We start from the raw sequence: 21,840 nt of genomic DNA, 5'->3' as shown, positions 1-21,840 counted from the left end.
GTTACTTTTGAATGTGAGTAAGATTCTCTCAGGTCCTCTGAAATTCCAAAAATGATTCACAATAATGGATACTCTTTTAGAGTAACTGATTGAGGGGTTTCAGTCTGGTATGATAATGGGCTCATTTGTGGGGACAAAGATCAAAAATTTCATTAACTGCTCATCACTATTGTTATTATTTCATTAATAGTTAAATTAAACAGAACTGAAAACTCAGAGTTTACCTTTTTAGTCCTTCCAAGGATTCCTCCAGATACTCTGTCATCACTACTCTGTGAAATTGTCCTTGAAGAACTATTCTCAGGATTAGTGTTGGTATTCTCTCTCTCTTTAAAACAACAGAAGACATTATATTCAACTTTTTTTTTCACAACTGAAAAAAGAAACCCATGCTTTTAATTATTTTTAACATTCAGCCACATAAATTAGCTCTGCATCTATAATAGAACAAACAGAATAGAATATACAGTTCAACTTGACACCCAGCCAAACTTGAACAATTCTGTTTTTATATTTCTGACTTCTATTTATATCTTTTTACCGTGTCCCAGATGTTTGATATTCAAAAGCATAATTGATATTGATTGCACTGGAAAATCTGTAAAAGATTTTGACTAATTCACCTACAACTGCATATGGTTAACAGAAGACAGTATGTTGCATGTGAATTTAAGAAACATATCCCAACCAGAAGAGGGTGAATCCTGCTGCAAGAATTGTATTTCAGCACAAATGTTTATTCTGTAGCAAGAGTCCAGGAAAAGCACAGCATTCAACTTGATTTTCACATAACCAAACTGTCCTCTAGAGCCAGCCTTAATTATATAACCCCCTCTCCTAGAGTCAAAGAACCCCGGAATTATTGGGTATTGAAAAATTAGGGTACTAGGCTGCCATTCCAATGGCTTTCCAAAGAATAGCATAATCTTCTCTGATGTTTTCAAAACTGTATGAAAGCTTTATGCTCAGTACATCAATGTTGCTGCATACTGTCTAACATGTCCATATTTCATTTGAGAGGATTGTCTCCTTCACGGTGGTGGTGGTGGTGGTAGAAAAAAATCCTATTTTGAGTTGGCTGGCTATTTCCATCTGATCTAATTCCTTGGCTATGTCTAAACTACATCCCTCTTTCGAAAGAGGGATGTAAATTAAGCAGATCGAAAGTGCAAATGAAGCGGGGATTTAAATATCCTGTGCTTCATTTGCATTATCGCGTCACCGCATTCTTTCAAAAAAGACACTGTGATGCGATTATGCAAATGAAACATGGGATATTTAAATCCCCGCTTCATTTGCACTTTCGATCTGCCTAATTTAAATCCCTCTTTTGAAAGAGGGATGTAGTTTAGACATGCCCCAAGTGGTGAAGAAGCTTATGAACTGACCTTCATGCAAAATGCCATCCAATGCAGAAGGGGCTAGTGATGAAAATGCTTATGATGAAAGGACTAATGTTCTGGGTACAATAAAGTACAGAAATGTTCATCTGGAATACTGCAGCATCACCCATCCCTTTCTTAAAAACGTTGCATAAAATTTTGGCCGCACTGAAGTCAGTAGGAGTTTTGCCACTGACTTCAATGGGACTAGAATGCCACCTGATTAGGTATATACATAAAGTCAGTTTTTTGGTTTATCAACATCAACCAGGAAGGTTAGAATAGCCTGCACACCAAGAACTTAAATGATTGTGTCCTACAGCCCAAAGACCAGCTGGAAGAAGGGTCTGATGATTCAAAGAATGGAGCTAAGTAATCGGAAGATGAGGATGCCTCCACACAAGGTACTGTACATTAGTTAATATTGTATCTTCCCCTTGTTCACTGTGTATGAATAGAGGACAGGGCTACATTGAGCCTGAGACACTATACTCATGGACTCTCCTTCCACTACTATTGTAAAGTGGATGGGGGCATTAGAACTGGCAGAATTTCCCAGAATTCCCAGAGATGGGCAAAATGATGAGTAGAACTATAACTTCCCTCCTGTTCCTTTTTGCTAGTTGATAACTACAATAATTCAGAAAACCCCAGTTCTAATGCTGTTATCTCTGCAATCAGTTCCCTACAGTTGGTCCAGGACCCTGCACAATTAATAGATTTGGTTTCAATAATGTCACTCACAGTTTAAAATTGGCAAGGTTCAGCTACCATTTCAGAAGACAATAGGAATGGGATAACTCTCAAGTAAGGAAACTGATGGTATGCTAGACAGAGTGTAAAAACATACGGGGCTTTTGAAAATTTTTCCCACGTTAATTTAGGAGCCTAAGTCCAATTTTCAAAAATAACTTAGTCTTCTACTAACCTAAATCTTACATTTATGCTCCTAACTCACTTTTAATGTGGGACTTAAGTGCCTAGGTCATTCAGGTGCTTTTGAAAATGTTATCCATAGTCTTTTCAAGAATTTTGAACCTTTTTAATTAATCCACGAATGGCAGTCTATCTTTTTCTTTAGTGTGGCAATCAATCAGGCAGCTAATCAGACCCTACAGTTTTCATAACCATATAGGTTTAATTTCATCCTCTGTTTCTGAGTCTTCCCCATACAGATTCATAGATACTAGTTACTGAAGGACAACTGAAAAAGGCAGGGTGTGAAGCTCTGTAAGGCTCTTTCTCCTCAAAAATACACAGACAGCTAAGGATGCGCAGAGAAGTTATCTGTTGGTCTGATACAGGATCTCCAGAAGGTGAGGCAAGGAAAAGCATGACAACAGGTTCCCTGTGCCAAACAGTCAGCACAAATACTGGTCACTACAATCAGTCTGTCACCTGTCAGCTAGAACTTCTATGAATTCTACTTTAATGGTCTGCCTGTGGCAATAAGCATGTTAAAATATAGAATATTCTTGCAAGGTGCATTCTATTATGATAAGCTTCCCCTATTACACATCTCAAAATCTCTTGAGAAAAAAGGTGCCTTTCTTGAGAAAAATAAAACTGGTAACTTTGCTGTGATGCTGGCTAGAGAGCATTGCTTTGCGTGTCTTACAAAGTGTCTTCATAATTTAACATTTATATAACCTAGATTAGATACATATATAATTGTTGTTAGATAAAATGTGTAGTTTGTATTTAGAATAACTGTAATGGTTAGATTCTGAACAGAAAGGTTTTGTACCTTGCTGAAGTATTTTATCTTCTTGGGTGTTTTTTTCTTCCTATGAATAATAAACAATATAATTAAATCTGTATGCCATATTTTCAAACCCTTTCAAAAACATTTAAACTGCAACATTCGATGTAGGGGGGTGAGGAGGGCCTCTGAACAGGGGATATTGTGTGTATGTATGTGTAGGAGGATGGGCAGGGGACCAAAGGCCCCTCATTCCCTGAAATTCATACCAGGGATGCATGCTCTTTCCTTTCCTGTCATTGTCAGGGAATAAGAACAAAGTGTACAGCTTGTCTGTCCCCTAAGCTCCCCAGCCACAGTGAGGCATGCAAGAAACCATGCACTTTCCCCTATCTCCCTGACAAAAGGGAACAGCCAGCAATGTCCCAGTACAAATCTGGGGAGCTTGGGGGGAGCTTCAACTCTCCTGTCCCCCAAAAAAGGCACCCACTGGCTGGGGTAATCCTGAATTGGGTGTGGGGAGAACCCCCCAGCCAGCCCCTTTCACCTGCCTGGTGATTCTGTCTCTTTTCTGTATGGTTTAATGAGAAGCAATCCCATTCTGGCACATCTCCTTTTCCTGGCAAAACCAAACTCTTATGTTCCTTTAAGTTATGAGAAAAGGAAACTGTATATTGAATTTGGTGTTCCTAGCTCTTACCACTTAGGAGGAGTTCTTGAACAAACAGACAAACACTCTCAAATACATAGTAGATTACATTGGTATAATTCCTGAAAAAGTATATTAACACTGTAGGTATTAATTCATTGGTAACAGATAAAATAGGATGAAAATAATAATATGCTTGTTCATCAAAGTAGCTAATCTTTTTAAAAAAGAAGAAATATATTTAGCTAGAAAGACCAAGCATTCCATAATATTTTCTTTGGCTAAAAAATAAAATAATTGGATGATAACTGCACTCCTAGTGCTATGAAAACCACAGATGAATGAAAAATTACTTTGGACTCAAACACAGGGGGTAAGTTTTCCATGCTGAGCCCAGAAGTTTAACAGCATGCTTTAAGGAATTATAAAGGCAAATTTCTTCACAGTACAACTTAAAAGAAACGTATGGCTTACCTCTATGGTTTCCACAGTGGTGGTGTTTCTTTCTCCCTCAAGTGTTTTACTGTGATGGTCCTCATTTTCATGCACTTTCCCATCATCCTCATCACCTTCCTCCTCCTCTTCTTCCTCCTCCTCCTCCTCCTCCTCTTCCTCTTTTTCTTCTTTGTCTGTTATTTCTTCATCATCGTCATCTGTCTCTTCATCTTCTGAAGTTTTCCAATCCTATAAAAAATGGAAGGAATAAAGTTTTAAAACTGTGTGTTCTGCAGCAATGGTAACCAGTTGCCTACCCTACAATAACTTTATGCCTCATGTCCTGAACTTAAATGTTCCCTTCAAAGACAGCTGAAAATATGAAAAAGACAAAAGCATTTTATTTCAGAGTATGAGTCATTACTTAGGGTATGTCTAGACAACATGCCTCTGTCGCCAGAGGCATGTAGATTAGGCTACCAGACATAGGACAATGAAGCGGCGATTTAAATAATCGCCGCTTCATTTAAATTTACATGGCTGCCGTGCTGAGCCGACAAACAGCTGATCAGCTGTTTGTCGGCTCAGCGCGATAGTCTGGAGGCGCGGGTGGCGACATCAAAGGTATTTGTTGACCACCCACGTATGCCTCCTGGGATGAGGTTTACCTGGGTGGTTGACAAATACCTTTGATGTCGCCACCCGCGCGTCCAGACTATCGCGCTGAGCCGACAAACAGCTGATCAGCTGTTTGTCGGCTCAGCGCGGCAGCCATTTAAATTTAAATGAAGCGGCGATTATTTAAATCGCCGCTTCATTTTCCTATGTCTGGTAGCCTAATCTACATGCCTCTGGCGACAGAGGCATGTAGTCTAGACGTACCCTTAGATTCTAACTCTAGAGTCTTATTTTAATACCTGCTTTAAGTACAAAACTCAACTCAGCCTTAATTCTGAAGCTCTAACCAGTCACTCCATAAAACCCCTTTTCTGACAAACCACATGTTCCCTTATAACAGAAAAACAATAAAAGCAAACACTTTTTGGAAACTCTGGATTTTCTTTTATTTGATGTCTGTCTGAATAATAAAATCTGTAATGCTTCCAACATTTTAACAAAAAGAAATTGTTAAATGCCAGGTCTGTTCTTCAAAAAGTTTATTCAAATACCTAAGACATAACAAATGGAACACACTGATTCTCTGTAGAGGCTATCATTCACAGCATGTTTGATCTCAACCCAGCGCAGTACCTCTCTATCACCTCTACATATCTAGGCTTTTCTACAAATACTTTTTTTTAAAATAACCAGGGGTGTGACAGATTGGATCACAGAAATCCCCTTGAGGTTGTCCCCTATTTTGCTGATCAAGCCATCAATGCCTGCCTTCTTGCCCTCTAGGATTCCCCACCACCTGCTGGGCCAGAGTTGGGGTTACTTCCCCCCAGCAGAGCAACATGGACACTGAACCAGCTCAACTCTGCGAGGGCTCACCTGTAAGGGCTCAGCAGAGACCCCAAAGAGGACCAAAACTACAAATAAATCCATCTTACCCTGTGTAAAAATTTTACAGAGAAAGCTCAGAATGTCAGTCCCCTTTATCAATGAAAGAGAGAGGTGCACAGTGGTTGCTCTCTTCCCCCATTCCTCAGATAATTATTTATACTGGCCTTGATAATAAACAAAAGTGTTTTTATTGAGTATAAAAAGGAGGATGTAAGTGACTGCAAATGAAAACAAATAGATTAAAGTAAATTAATAAATTAAAATTAATAGACGACCCTGGCTAATTCTAATCCACTAAGAAATTCGTTACTTCCAAATTCTTATCCTCTGGCCTGGGTTTACATGCCAGAATCTTTGTATTCATGCCCGTCAGTGTGAAAGAAGCTATTTGTGTATATTTGCATATATATCTGCATGTATATGCAACTACACTTAATTTGCAGCCCGTGGCATGTGCTATGAGTATCATTGTGGCCCCTGGGGCTTCCCAAGTTGAGTAGCCCTGCATTAGTGGGTCTGTGGGGCTGGGGTACAGGATCTTGCAGCCAAGCTGTATGTCATGAATATGAACACAAAACCTTGAGTTAATGAGCTCCTTCCTGGGCCTCTAGCTCTCTGGATGAGTTGCTCTTATGGGTAGGAGCATTAGAGGCTGTTGCAAGAGCAGAAAGGGTAGACAGATTTCAAGAAGCTGCTAACCACTTTACCCACAGCAGCAGCATGTTTCCAGAGAATTATCAGAGTTAATCCAGCTTCATGCAGCTTTCCACATTTCCACTGCTCCACATTTCATGGACCAATGTAGTGCTCTCCAGGTTGAAAAGCATTACCTTCCGTACATACGTGCAGCTTGCACTTAAGTCAATGCATACATAAGTATTTAAGGGGGGAATCAAGCCAACTCCCTTTGAACATTGATAAAATCCTAAACTAGGATATGTTTACATGTTATATAAGTGCGTGTCCCCCTATTTCAAAGCAGAGAAAATTAAATTTCCAGCAGGATAATTCTGCTTGTTGTGGGGTGGCAGTGTTCATGAACTCACAGATCGTGTCAGCTTAATGTCAATGGTCCAGACAATGTCCCCATGATCCATACAAGGATCTCCCCCCTTCCACCTTGAGGGGAATAATTTCTGCAGCAGCAACCCCTTCTCTCTCAAGACCTAGCAGATGGCACTTTGCTTTCTGCGGAGGCGGGCTCAAAGGAACAAGCTGACATCGAGTGGAAGTTGGGCCATATGGACACAAATAATCACCATACTGATCCCACAGAGATTAGCTTGAAAAGCAAATGCCACCTGGTAATATATTAACGTTCCTGCCGAGCCTTATCCATGTTGGGGAATGAAATTTAAGCAGTGGTCATGGGCAGTCATGGCCTGGAAGAATCCTTACTAGTACAGCAGCACTGTAAGGAAAACAGGGGAAATACAGGAAAGGCAGAATTGATGTGTATGGCCCTGATCTTTGGGGATCTGTGGGGTTTTTGATAGGCACTGCAGGCTCTCACTTCCCAAGAGAAATTCTGATGTGTTGCCTTCACTGAGAACCTCCACCCCCGCCCTGTGCTCCCTCCAACTGATTACACTACAGAAATAACTATCTCGTTCTATAAGAATAGTCTTCAATCAGGCTATGTCTACACTGTGAGTTTTGCCAGCAGTGAGTAGGCAAATGAGGCATGGATTAGCATATTGCGGTGTCTCATTTGCATAATTTATGCAAGCCATTTTTGTGCAAAGGGTTTTTATGGGGGAAAAAAAGTAGTATGGGCTTTTTTTGCGCGCAAAAAAAACCCGTCGACACTACTTTTTTTCCCACAAAAAACCCTTTGCGCAAAAAACAGTTTGCATAAATTATGCAAATGAGACAATATGCTAATCTGTTCCTCATTTGCATACTCACTGCTGGCAAAACCAGCAGTGTAGATGAAGCCTCAGTGAAAAATGCCATACAGAACCTTGACACACAAAAAAGGAAATCACAAGCAACCCAAGTGATTTACTATAGACCACTTGCTCATCAAGTACAATAAAAGACACTGACCACAGATACAATACTTGGTTTGGCCTAAATTATAATATTTTAAGTTACCATTGGGTCTCGCAAACTTGCATATAATTGTCAGATTTCCTGGCAACAAGCTTTGCAGATTGCAAGTGGAGAGCCAACAGTGAATTCCCCAAGGTAATCACATAGTGGGCAGTCATCAGCTTCAACATATTGATAAACTGCCAGCAAGAATCATGCCTGCTGGGTTTTGCAACAAATAAGAGAAGAATGGACAAGAAAGTATGATTTTGTTGAACTTTTGTTTTTACTGAGGAACTTATTAATCATTAAGTTACAAATAATATTCTCTATACAATAGCTTAATTTCTACTATTTATTCAAGCTTCTATAAAGTAATGAAAAAATACTAAGGGATCAGCAAAACCAGCCTTTTCCAGGCCAGCTCTAAGAAGAAAGAATTTACAGACAAAAGCTGGAAATGTTTATCTCACAGTTCTGAGAAATAGCTGTGTTGTCTTTAGCATGGTACACATGCAGGCTGCAAGTGCATGTACGTTACATAAGTTGATTGTACTTCAATGCATATGTGAGAGATTACACATATGCACAAGGCTGAATGTCTTTTTAAAAGGTATGCTTCACCTCAACCAGATACAATGGACTTAATACAGAAGCTACTGAGTGAAATTCCACATTTTAGTAGAAGAAATGACTAGGTGATAATCCCTTTTGGCCTTAAAAAAAATCTATGAACCTATATGTAAGTAAGAGTGAAATGTGTCACTGTGCAATGAGTTAGCAAAAAGCCTATGCAGCACTCAAGTCCCTCTTTAATCCTATTTTGAGGAATTAATGGGTCATAAGTTTTGCGCTGCTCCATTCAAACATCCAAAAACCCGAGAAAAGCCTTTGGGGTTGGATGGTTTTCTAGAAATTCCAGATGGGATCTTCCAATTCTCAGGAAAAGCAGCAGCGGCCTCCTATTGTGCACTCTCTATGCTGGAACCTAGAATGACAGTGGCTTCAAAAGGAACACCTGTTAAATTAAGATGGTTTGAAGAGTCTGTTACTGAAAGAAAGGAGAGACTTCCCTTCTCTAAAGGGCCCAGAAGCTGCTTTGTCTCAGTACTTACCAAAGAGCTTACCAACACAATACTTGGAAGGATATTAGATGCTAGTACACAATTCCAAGTTCATCCATTGAAGCCATAATTGTCTCCAAGACACGTCTTTAAAAGTTCTGTATATCCAGCAAGTCAGCATCAGGTGAGAGATCATGCACTGAAAAAGCTACTGGGGAAACCTAGCTCAAAGTATATTCTCTGTGGTGGATTTTGGGAAGGTGGGGATTGTAGGGGAGGGGTTGTGCTTGTTCACAATAACCTTCCAGTTGGACACCAATAAGAGACCAGAGTCAATATTTTCAGACTAAAGTGTAGCCCAAGTGATCTTATTGTTGGGGTCACTGGGCATGATCCTAGGTAACTCGGGGGAGTGGAAGATCACATGGATCAATGAAGCGCCCCCACTCTAGGCCCAAGCATCCTAAAAGCCCCGTTCCCCCCACTTCCGCCTCTTCCCCCCCAGACATAACTTTTCTCTAGCTCGCTAACAGCTGGGAACTGCAAGACCTTGAAGGTGCCTAGTTACTATCAGTGGTATAGAAGAAGAATTCAGATGTGTTTCTGTAGAAGGGAGGAGGAGGGGGGCTGGCAGCATGTCCCAGCGTGGGAAACTTGCTACAGTTCACTATATTCCTGCAAGTAAACAACGTGGGTATATAAGGAGGGAAAACTGCTTACGTTGGTGTGCTTGATCTGAGGTCTAGTCTCCTGGCACCTATTTGAGCGTTCAAATAAACTTTTTTTTGCTTCTCCACACCGGTGTGTTTATTGGAGCGCGCACACCGGGCAACGAACCCAGCTGTTGCCCCCCTCGGGCACGGTGTGCCAGCAACATTATTCTTCTGCCTGTGGGTTTGACAGCAATACTCCCTCGGCTGTTATAACTATGCCCTTTATTTAATAGAAAGAAGTAGGCTTAACATTAGGCAGATTAATGAAGACCTCTTACTTACATCTTCATCACACTATTATAAACTAGGTGAAGAATTACAGTTCTTCAACTTTGCAAAATGTGTTTGTAATGCATTTTGTGTTTCAATTTCTAAAAACACAAGCAGCTACAAAGTTAGGCCTCCCATTCATATTTACTTCTGGGAAGCTTAATTAAAATAGTAAGGTATCTTGTTCATAATCCCAGTTCTAGAGTTCTGTCCCTCTCTTTAGAGGATCTAGAGGGCAGACTTTCTCATAAGAGGTTTTAAGACTGTGAACAACATTCTTCACCAGACCCTGAGCCAAAACCATGAATGCAAGGTGTGGGTGGTGCATAAAAAGAGGAGAATTACCAAGGAGACTGGAAGGACAGTTTGCAGGCATATATCCTGCATGTCCCCATATAAGGAAAAAGAGTAGCCACTTTATGACCTCCTGTCACACCCCTGGGAAGAGGATCTAAAATGCTCCATACACCCTGCTACTGGGTTTAGGCTAAGTGGACAGTGACCTGCATCCACTACTCTTTGCTATCAGAGAGGTTACAGAAGCTGACACCTTTCATAACAGCTAAGGTCATGCAGTTAAAACAGCTTTTGGGAAAGAAAAATATCTTGTAGCCTTCACAACCACCTTAGATCGGACCATGCCAAGTTGGCAGCAGGAATTTCTTCATCCTGCTTGCTAGAGAGAGAACTTCTGCCACGATTCAGGAAGTTTAGGAGAAACTTTCATGGTTGCTCTGCAAACTGTGGGAATGGGATGCCTAGAGAAGAGGCAGAGGGATTTTGAAATAAAATTTAGCCTCAGTTCTATGCCACTGGTTTGGGCTCAGTGAAGGGAATTTTCATGTTGCAGTTTATCTTGCAGAGGGGTCTCAACCACACACTGACTAGAATCCAAGTACTAATGAAACCTGCTGAACTGTCTCCTCATGGCCTTTCCCATACACCAGCTGGGGGGCTGAGTTGCTGGGACCCTCCACTCCACCCATGTGTGTCTCCAATTTCTGAAAAAGGAGAAAAGGTGCTGTCCTTCAAATCCTTCTCAGAAAGTCAAGATTTTATTGTTTGTTTTCAGTTTATCAGTTTTGAGACGAAAACCTTTGAAACCAGTGAGGATACTCATTTCAGACATTTAGATGAAAGTCTTTTTAAAACCCTGTGAAAGCTCTGCTACAAAGAGACCCCTGCAGACTGCTTTATGTGTCACCTGGAAACAGAGAATTCTGGGAAATTCTCCCTGAGGGCTGGTCATAAACCTAGGCTCAGAGCAAAGTCCTGGTCTCTCCCCAGTTACCATAAAGAAGACTTACAGAGGAGACAGAATGAGGCACTTAGCTATGTGCTCTTTGAATGGTCCACTCCTCCTAATAAACAGGAATCAGGCGGAGGCTATTCAGCAGCCCTCTCAATAATGCATGAACAGATTCCCTCACTACCATCCAGCTCATCTGAACTGTCCAACACTCTGCCTCTGCTGTACAGGCTCAATCCCAACAAACTCCAACCACATTACCTTCAAAGTCAACAGTTCAGAAAAAGTTTACCAATTACTGTGCCATTTCACACCAAGTCAACCAAAGGAAGCACAAGTATATTTGAGAGAGCAGCTTTATAGCATTATGTAACTCAAAAGGCTTTGCAGACAGAAAATCATCTGTTGCTGCATAATTTCTAAAAGGTAGAAATACAAACTGGATTCTGCTTTGTCATGCATACTATTCCTTGGTGAAAAGTTTGAAAAATAGTCAAAAGTTAGTTCTAATTTTTTGGCTACATTGCAGTTTTAAAGATTGTTCTTTAGAGATGTTTATGCAGCTGTATTTGTTTTGCAATTCCACATAGCAGATAAATTAGTCATTTTTTGTTCACCTCCTGGTTTATTATGAACAATTTGCAAACTCAAATGTCACCTTTTTCATATCAGGCTTTTAAATTTAAGGTATCACCTTTTAAAGAAACCAGAAACTAGATCCAGTGGGTCAGCCCCTGGCTTGCACTATGGTCCCTCAGTGAGGTGCCTGGGTGTTGCAAAAGGGCTAGAATACTTCCCAAAATAGGTGGCCTCACTGTGGGCGAATGTAAAGCTGGCAAAGCTCCTCCCTGTCTTCCAACTGTTAGCAGTGGGAGGGGATGCAGCCAGACCGTCCCAACAATCTGGCAATCATGGTTCAGTGTAACAGACCAAATTAGGCTTTTACAAGCAGCATATTTAAAGCTGTTTGATCTACATTATATCAAGGAGCCAAACCAATCCAGCAGCCCCTAGTAAAGAGGAGCTGAGTGAGGATATAAATATACCTTTGCTCATTCTATTCCCTATAGTGCACACTTTGGGCTTTGTGCCAAGTACCGCTCAAGCAAACTGAAGAATTGGGGTTTATGCGATAATCTTGTTAGGATATGGCCAATAGGCTCATGGCTTTTGAGATTTTTTTGAAAGTCAGATTCTCCTCTCATCCCATTTCCCCACCCCCTTTTCCTTAAGGGAATAAACCTCTTTTAAAACTTCACAAATACTGAAAAGTCATGGCCTATTGCAAAATAAGCATTTCAAGCATCATCCACCCCACCTCCTTAATTTCAGAGGGTCCCTTACCCTGCTTTCCAAATGCAGGAGCCAGGTCTATCCCTGGGGTAGCTTGTGTTGGCTGTCAGGCTCCTCCCAGTGTGGGCGGGGGGGGGGGGAGGCATGTAGATAGTTTGAGATTTTGAGACATTCACTGCACTCCCATGCAGCAGTGGGACAGAATATACACCTAGCAATGCCCCGCGAACTAGGTGCGGCACTCAGAGGGCACATTCACACAGCAGGGCTCAACTCAAAATAAGCTACGCAATTTGAGCTATGTTAATTTTGCAGTTTAAGTTGAAATGGCTTATTTTGATTTTTGGTGCAGTCTACAAAGCAGTTATTTCAAAATAGAGCACTCTCCCCCCAACTTTCTTTAGAGGTTATCTCACATTTCTTTCAAAATAACGGGCTTGCTGTGCAGATGCACACTGTTTTTTCAGAGTAACTGATGTTACTCCGAAATAACGCTACTGTATAGACATAGCCAGACAGAGCAGCAGATAGGTCTTGCGGATATAAGGGAGCATGGTCAGCTGAAATGGGCACACAGCCAAGGCACATGCTACCTTCATCATGAGGTATGAGGGATACACTAATCTTTTTATGAGCAGTGAGGAGCGATTGACACACACTATCCTACCCAACTGCGGCAGGACTGCGCAGAATCCTCTGCTTGGCATATATTTCATTGTTCTAAACTCCAGAGCACCTCAGAAATGGCAAAAACAGGATTTTGCCCTAGAGGGGCTTGTCTATCTAGGGGGAAAGTATCGTGCTAATTAAAATGTGATAAGCCCTTGTTCTAACACTATTAAATAGAGGTTTAGTAGAATTCATTTTGTATCATTTTGACAGATAATAACTATGTTTTATGCTTTTTTAATTTTTATCAATTTATATTTTCATGATTGTGCACAATTATCGATTTTCCTTTTTATTTTTATCAATTGAAATGTTTACAGTTGTGGGAAATTATAGAGGGGGTGTAAGCAACAAGGAGGAGACCATTATTTTTTAATGACAGTAGATGTTGAGATTAAAAAAGTTAAAGTTTTATAAACATTAAAACAAATACCACCTGTCAAAATATAGAAAGTAAATATGCTGAACTCTAGTAAGATTCTTAAGCAGCTTTTTTTCTTACGTTGTCTTTTTGTAAATATATCTATTATTACTTACGATGGAAAGAAATTTTCAACAGCTTGTGTCAGTATGATGAAATAGATATTTACTGATATTTATATATAATAATCTAATCCTTCCAAGACGAATTAAATATGACTTTTACTTGAGTTTGGATAAGGCCAGTCATTTTAAAAAAATGCATCTGACTATGGTTAACCCTCAAAGGATTAGATACATACATAGGTGTCTAGAACTGCAAAACATTAATTTAATACTCTTGTGTTCAGTGCTCTGATCTTGGGTAACTTTTTATGACTAGAGATACTGCTTTCTAAAGCTCTTATCAGTGCTAATAAATTCATTTGGTAATCTTTTAGGGTGTGTCTACACAGCAAAGTTATTTCGGAATAACGGCTGTTATTCCGAAACAACTATGAAAGTGTCTACACAGCAATTCCGTTATTTCAAAATAATTTCAAAATAACAGACGACTTATTGAGAAATCTGTAAACCTCATTCCGCGAGGAATAACACCTATTCCAAAATAGTTATTTGTGTGTAGAAATACGGTGTGTGTAGACGCTCCACTTCTACTATTTCGAAATAGCCCCTCACCAGGGCCATTCTAAGTTATTCCTTCTAAGGCTCTAAATTGAGATAGCACATCTACATTAGGGAAACCTGCCTCAGACTAATTTTGAGGCTTCCCTGCAGTGTAGACATGCTATTTCAAAATAAGATATTTTGGAATAAGTATTCCGGAATAGCTTATTCCAAAATAATTGTGCAGTGTAGACATTCCCTTATTGAGTAAAGTGCAAGCTTAACATCTTTAAACCCCAATCTTTTCAGCCTTTTACCATGATAAATGGAGAGCATAATTTAAATTTCTAACTACAGGCAGTCCCCGACTTACGCGGATCCGACTTATGTCGGATCCGCAGTTACGAACGGGGCTGCCCTAGAGTACACAGACTGCGGGACCTCGTGGTCCTGCCGCCCGTGTACTCTGGGGCTTTCTCTGCGTCTCCCTGGTCTGCATACCAGGAAGACGCAGAGCAAAGCCGCGGAGGGGCTCTGGCAGCCCAGGGGTGCCTGGGCTGCCCTCCCCCCACGGCTTTGCAAAGCTGCGGGGAAGCAGCGGCTGAATCAGGACCAGAGCAGCTGGGGTGCTGCTGGGTTGGTCCAGTAGCGCCCAGAGCGGCGCTGTGGGACCAACTGGCAGCACCCCAGCTGCTCTGCCACAGGCGTCCGGAGAAAAGCCTAGTCTGCTGGGGGGGGGGGGGGCGCATACTAGCTGCGCCCCCCCCCCCCCCACCCCAGCAGACCAGGAAGACACGGGCGGCGGACCGAGACGCACCGCGGTCCCGCCGCCTGGGTCCTCCGCGGCTTTGCTCCCCGTCTCCCTGGTCTGCTGGAGACCAGCAGACCAGGGAGACGGGGAGCAAAGCCTCTGAGGACGCCGGCAGCGGGACAGCCGTGGGGCATCTAGGCTGTCCCGCTGCCAGCTTCCCCCGCGGCTTTGCAAAGCCTCGGGGAAGCCGGCAGTGGAGCAGCCCAGGCGTGCCTGGGGTGCCCCGCTGCCCGAGCCCCCCCGCGGATTTGCAAAGCCTCGGGGAAGCCGGCAGCGGAGCAGCCCAGGCGCGCCTGGGGTGCCCCGCTGCCCGAGCCCACCCCTCGGCTTTACAAAGCCGCGTGGAAGCTGGCAGCGGAGCAGGCCAGGCGCGCCTGGGCTGCCTTGCTGCCCGAGCCCCCCCGCAGCTTTGCAAAGCTGCGGGGGGGGGGGGGGGGGGCTCGGGCAGCGAGGCAGCCCAGGCGCGCCTGGACTGCTCCGCTGCCGGCTTCCCCGCAGCTTTGCAAAGCCGTGGGGGGAGGGGGGGGAGGGCAGCCCAGGCACCCCTGGGCTGCCCGAGCCCCTCCGCGGCTTTGCTCTGCGTCTTCCTGGTGTGCAGACCAGGGAGACGCAGAGAAAGCCCCAGAGTACACGGGCGGCAGGACCGCAAGGTCCCGCAGTCTGTGTACTCTAGGGCAGCCCCGTTCGTAACTGCGGATCCGACATAAGAATTAAGGGAATATGGGTTGGATAAATGAACTGTAAGATGGATAGAAAGCTGGCTAGACTGTTGGGTCCAGTGGGTAGCGATCAACGGCTTGATGTCAGGTTGGCGGTTGGTTTCTAGCGGAGTGCCCCAAGGACCGATTTTGTTCAACATTTTTATTAATGACCTAGATGAGGGGATGGATTGCACCCTCAGCAAGTTCGCGGATGACACTAAGCTGGGGGAGAGGTAGATACGCTGGAGAGCAGGGATAGGGTACAGAGTGATATAAAATATATAGAAAGGATAGAGCAGGCCGGGTGGCTGGTGGAGTGGCACTGTATGTGAAAGATAATGTAGAATCAAATGAAATAAAAATATTAAGTGAATCAACATGTTCAATAGAATCGCTATGGATAGTAATTCCATGCTCCAATAATAAGAAATTAGCAGTAGGGATATATTACCAACCACCTGACTAGGACAGCGATACTGACATTGAAATGCTAAGGGAAATTAGAGAGGCTACCAAAATAAAGATCTCTTCAATAATGGGGGATTTTAATTAGCCCCATATTGACTGGATACATGTCACCTCAGGAAGAGAAGCAGAGATAAAATTTCTCAATGGCTTAAATGACTGCTTCTTGGAGAAGCTGGTGCAGGAACCCACAAGGGGAGAGGAAATTCTCGATTTAGTCCTTAGTGGAGTGCAGGATCAGGTCCAGGATATAACTGTTACAGGACCGCTTGGGAATAGTGACCATACTATAATAACATTCAACATTCCTGTGGTGGGAAGAACACCTCAGCAGTCCAGCACCCTGGCATTTAATTTCAAAAAGGGGAATTACGCAAAAATGAGAAGGTTAGTTAAACAGAAATTAAAAGGCACAGTGACTAAAGCCAAATCCCTGAAAGTTGCATGGAAACTTTTTAAAGACACCATAATAGAGACCCAACTTAAATGTATACCCCAAATTAAAAAACATAGCAAGAGACCTAAAAAAGAGTCACCGTGGCTTAACCACCATGTAAAAGAAGCAGTGAGGGACAAAAAGGTATCTTTTAAGAAGTGGAAGTCCAATCCTAGTGAGATAAATAGAAAAGAACATAAACACTGTCAAATCAAGTGTAAAAATGTAATAAGAAAAGCAAAAAAAGATTTTGAGGAACAGCTAGCCAAAAACTCAAAAAGAAATAAAATGTTTTTTAAGTACATTAGAAGCAGGAAGCCTGATAAAAAACCTGTGGGTCCCCTAGATGATTGAGCTATAAAAGGAGCAATCAAAGACGATAAAGCCATTGGGGAGAAACTAAATGATTTCTTTGCTTCAGTCTTCATGGCTGAGGACGTTGGGGAGATTCCTGAATCTGCACCATCCTTTGTGGGTGATGAATCTGAGGAACTGTCACAGATTGAAGTGTCATTAGAGGAGGTTTTGGAACAAATAGAAAAACTTAATGTTAACAAATCTCTGGACCGGATGGCATTCATCCAAGGGTTCTAAAAGAACTCAAATGGGAAATTGCTGAGCTATTATCTGTGGTTTGTAACCTATCCTTTAAATCAGCTTCCGTACCTAATGACTGGAAGGTAGCCAACGTGACACCAATATTTAAAAAGGGCTGTAGAGGCGATCCTGGCAAATACAGACCGGTAAGTCTAACTTCAGTACCGGGCAAATTAGTCGAAACAATAGTAAAGAATAAAATTGTGAAGCATGTAGAAGAACATAATTTGTTGGACAAAAGTCAACATGGTTTCTGTAAAGGGAAATCCTGTCTTACTAATCTGTTAGAGTTCTTTGAAGGGGTTAACAAACATGCGGACAAGGGGGATCCAGTAGATATAGTATACCGTACTTGGATTTTCAGAAAGCCTTTGACAAGGTCCCTCACCAAAGGCTCTTGTGTAAATTACATGGCCATGGGATAAGAGGGAAGGTCCTTTCTTGGATTGAGAACTGGTTAAAAGACAGGAAACAAAGGGTAGGAATAAATGGTAAATTTTCAGATTGGAGAGGGGTAACTAGTGGTGTACCCCAAGGGTCAGTCCTGGGACCAATCCTTTTCAACTTATTCATAAATGATCTGGAGAAAGGGGTAAGCAGTGAGGTAGTAAAGTTTGCAGATGATACAAAACTGTTTAGGACAGTCAAGACAGAAGCAGACTGTGAGGGACTCCAAGAAGATTTCACCAAACTGAATGATTGGGCAACAAAATGGCAAATGAAATTTAATGTGGATAAGTGTAAAGTAATGCACATCAGGAAAAATAACCCCAACTATACGTACAGTATGATGGGGGCAAATTTGGCTACAACAAATCAGGAAAGATCTTGGAGTTATCGTGGACAGTTCTCTGAAAACTTCCACACAGTGTGCAGCAGCGGTCAAAAAGACAAATAGGATGCTAGGAATTATTAGGAAAGAGATAGAAAATAAGACCCAGAATATCTTACTGCCCCTGTATAAAACTATGGTACGCTCACATCTTGAATACTGTGTACAGATTTGGTCTCCTCACCTCAAAAAAGATATTTTAGCCTTGGAAAGGGTTCAGAAAAGGGCAACTAAAATGATTAGGGGTTTGGAACGGGTCCCATATGAGGAGAGGCTAAAGCGACTGGGACTTTTCAGTTTAGAAAAGAGGAGACTGAGGGAGGATATGATAGAGGTATATAAAATCATGAGTTGTGTGGAGAGGGCTGATAAAGAAAAGTTATTTATTAGTTCCCTAAATAGAAGAACTAGAGGACACCAAATGAAATTAATAGGGAGCAGGTTTAAAACTAATAAAAGAAAGTTCTTCTTCACACAGCGTGTAGTCAACTTGTGGAACTCCTTGCCAGAGGAGGCTGTGAAGGCTAGGACTATAATAGAGTTTAAAGAGAAGCTAGATAATTTCACGGAGGTTAGGTCCATAAAAGGCTATTAGCCAGGGGATAAAATGGTGTCCTTGGCCTCTGTCTGTCAGAGGCTGGAGAGGGATGGCAGGAGACAAATCGCTTGATCATTGTCTTCGGTCTACCCTCTCTGGGGCACCTGGTGCTGGCCACCGTCGGTAGACAGGATACTGGGCTAGATGGACCTTTGGTCTGACCCAGTACGGCCGTTCTTATGTTCTTATGACCTGGACAGATTAGAAGATTGGTCCACAAGAAATCTGATGAGGTTCAACAAGGACAAGTGTAGAGTCCTGCACTTGGAACAGAAGAATCCCAAGCATTGTTACAGGCTGGGGACCGACTGGCTTTTTTTGAAAGTGCTTTTTCAAAAAGATGCACTATGTAATGCAAACTGCTTTTTCTAAAGAGAGCATCCAGACTGCTTGGGTGCTCTCTTTCGAAAAAGCGGCTTGCTTTTTCGAAAGTACTGGTTGTAGTCTAGACGCTCTTTTCCGAAAGAGGCTTTTTCAAAAGTATCTTTCGAAAAAACCTCTTTCATCAAAAGAGGCTTATAGTCTAGACGTAGCCAAAGTATCTTAACTCAAATTTTGGCACCATCCACACTGCGGGAAGTTGAAGGGAGCAACTCTACCTTCAACTTCCCTTACTCCTTGTAGAAGCAGGACTACCGACATGAACAGGAGCGCCCTCTCAGTTCTTATTAGTGTGTTTTTACTAGTGCTGCTACTAATTCAAACCATGGAAGATCAACTGTCGTTGCTTCAATCCTATCTGTAGAATAGACAGGGCCTAAAAGACTTAGGAGTATAAGTCCTATTTTCAAAAGTCACTTTAAGTGGTATTCATGTTTCTGGCACTTTAGAATATGGGCCTAAGGAATCTTAGGCACCTTTGAAAATTTTACCCATAACATTAGCACATAGAGAAACACAAATCATACAAATTACAAAATATATCATCCTGTCTGTGCTTCCCTCACAGGTACAGCTAAGAATACAGTACAGTAGATTCATAATCATCTATTGTTCATTCCCTTATGGGAAACTAACTCCTTTAACACATTTAATACTTAATACTAAATACTAATTTCTTCTTTTACACTGTCTCAGATTAATGTAATTTTTGGAACTGATTAATAAATCTGAAATTGGTAATTATCCATTGTTTCAGTGCTTTGCCAGGAGCGTATACTTTAAGTGGAAAGCAGGGACACACATATTGTATTGGACCAAGCTGTTTCTGTTCATTCTATGTCTTAAGTGTGTTGGTAGATTGTCGCTGTGGCTCTCCCAAAGGAAGGCTAAGTCTTCGCCATCTTATCCAAGCAGAGCATAAACAGCTACTGTACTTTTATAGTTTGTTGTATGAGTATTTGTATCTGCTTAATCCCTTCTATTTTATAAGCAATCCAAGTGGACTTTTAACATCTTTTCTGCCAAAAGTGGGTCCAGAGGTTTACCTAACTCCATCAGGTTCGAAAGATTTTTATTTACATATTCCCAGAGCAAATCAGTATAAAAAATAGCTCAGGTATGCTATGTTCTTAATAAACAGAACTATCTTCTGAAAGGACACGGGTTTTTTGGAAAGCGCAAACAGATAAAACTTAGATGGCCACAGGAATAACTGATCTTCTAATTTAAATGGCCAACTAGTGATTTTGGATGCCTCAGGGTTTTTTTTCTTCTAAATATCTAAAAAGAAACATCTTAAAAAGTCTGATTTTCAATGGGCGAGTGTACAAAATGAGGCATCTTTATGGTGTTTTAAGTGGTGAGTGACCAAACCAAATAATTATTCTTTCAGCTCTACTGGCTACTAGAGAGTCAGATGCTTTACAACGTACCTTTCAACCCACTCAGTGTAGCTGAAAACCTTTAGGGCTTTTGTTGTATATCTGCTTCATAAACTGAGATAAATATTCTCCTGAGCATCTCTGTAAGGGAGCTGGCTAAGGGGTTTTACCAAGCTAGAACTGCTGTTAATATAAAGAAAAAAACTTGTGTTTTTCTTTCTGTTTGAGAGACTGGATCTGTGTCCAAGCACTTACCCATCTTACTTTGCTTGGGCACTAAAGATCAAGGTTTTTGAGCAGTCTTTACCTCCAACAATGCAACCACTGTAACTTTTGCAGTACATTATGAAGAGTCCTGTGAATTGCTTGAAGATGATGATAATATTATTTAAAAAAATAATATTATTGTGCATCCTTCTCCTATCCTACAAACAGAGATAGCCAGTCGAGAACAAACAATCATGATTTTGCCCACCAAGAAACAGGGCAAAAGATCTGTCAGTCAAGCCCGAAATGTAAATCCCAGTCCATGCATTTTCCTCCAGTTCTCTACTCCCACCTCTAATTTCCACCCCAATCTCCACCCTTTGTGCCTGGAAACAAAGACACTTTGTCTCAGTGATCATATCCAGCTGTTTCTTATTTTTCTTTGTCTTTTATTCCATCTCTTCAACAGTAGACAAGGATGAAGAAAGAGCCACACAAAGGAAAAGGAGAAGAGAAAAGGCAGCAGAACTATAAGCTCTCCTAATAAATTCTTGCTTCACATAGACACACCTCCATGGATAGCAGTTTAGCAGCCTCCCCTCCAATCTTTCATGGGACTGGACTTTTCTTTCCTGACATAGAATATTGCAAGCCCCTCAAGACTCCGTTTTCAACTCAGTTCCTGCGTCACCCACATTTCCTCCTCTAGCCAGTCTGTAATGTGGATTCCCCAAGCTGCTCTTGCAGCACTGAGCCCTTCTAACCACAGGATTGTAGATTAATACGTGTCCTATTTAAAGCTACCTTTGCTAAGCATATGGAAGTGTAGAACACAGAAGATCATCCCTTTAATAGGGTATCAGTTACATAGTGAATATATAACAAATCCCTTATACTCTTTGTAAGCTACTTGTCCAGTTCCAGGTGGAGTGCAGAATATTGGTTACAGTCTATAAAACCTTAAATACTGTGGTACGCAGTATTTCAGTAGAAGACTCAATAGATGGGAAAGTAATGGCAATTGAGGGCAAACATGTTTGATCTTTCTCCATGAGGGAAAATGGCAATCTTCAGGATTCAATATCAGACTCTGGTTATTCAGAAGTTGGATATCTAGATATTCTCAACAATAAGGAATGGGTTCTTGAGAAGTAATTTGATGACAGGTATGAATTAGCGTAAGCTTCCTAAATAATAATGCAGTGGGCACAGTTACAAATCTCTAAATGAAAGAGATTAAGCACACTTGTTATTTTTCTTTTTGCTATAGACTACTGGTTAGTCTATATGAAGTTCTCAGCAGTACAAATTAATTTTTCAGAAACAAAAATACCCAGACCTCATCCAAATACTTCCACATACAAAAGCTTAGGTTTAAGTGTGCAACCATATTCTGGGCTCACTGAGCATCTCCAACAAGAACATATTGCAAAATCTA

The 21,840-nt window shown here is 41.6% G+C and overlaps 1 protein-coding gene across 5 annotated transcripts in view; it reads right to left on the bottom strand.

The window, feature by feature from the left end:
- The window catches only part of RPGR (retinitis pigmentosa GTPase regulator), an 84,853-nt gene that overhangs the window by 10,557 nt on the left and 52,456 nt on the right, over positions 1-21,840 (bottom strand). For 3 of the 5 annotated variants that reach the window (XR_012898416.1, XM_075913244.1, XM_075913245.1), the window contains 3 exons: positions 4,208-4,417; positions 3,130-3,169; positions 225-328 (listed from right to left, as the gene is read on the bottom strand). Coding sequence is in view for 3 of the 5 variants with exons in the window: in XM_075913244.1 (XP_075769359.1) it covers positions 225-328; positions 3,130-3,169; positions 4,208-4,417 (354 nt within the window). In the remaining 2 variants the exon portion in view is untranslated. The remainder of the gene's footprint in view (positions 1-224; positions 329-3,129; positions 3,170-4,207; positions 4,418-21,840) is intronic. The other 2 variants (XR_012898417.1, XM_075913246.1) reach the window with 1 other exon arrangement.

Source organism: Pelodiscus sinensis, chromosome 1, assembly GCF_049634645.1.
Source record: "Pelodiscus sinensis isolate JC-2024 chromosome 1, ASM4963464v1, whole genome shotgun sequence".
NCBI lineage: Eukaryota > Metazoa > Chordata > Testudines > Trionychidae > Pelodiscus > Pelodiscus sinensis.
Note: the sequence above shows the minus strand (reverse complement) of the source record. Positions and strands in the feature narration are given on the sequence as shown.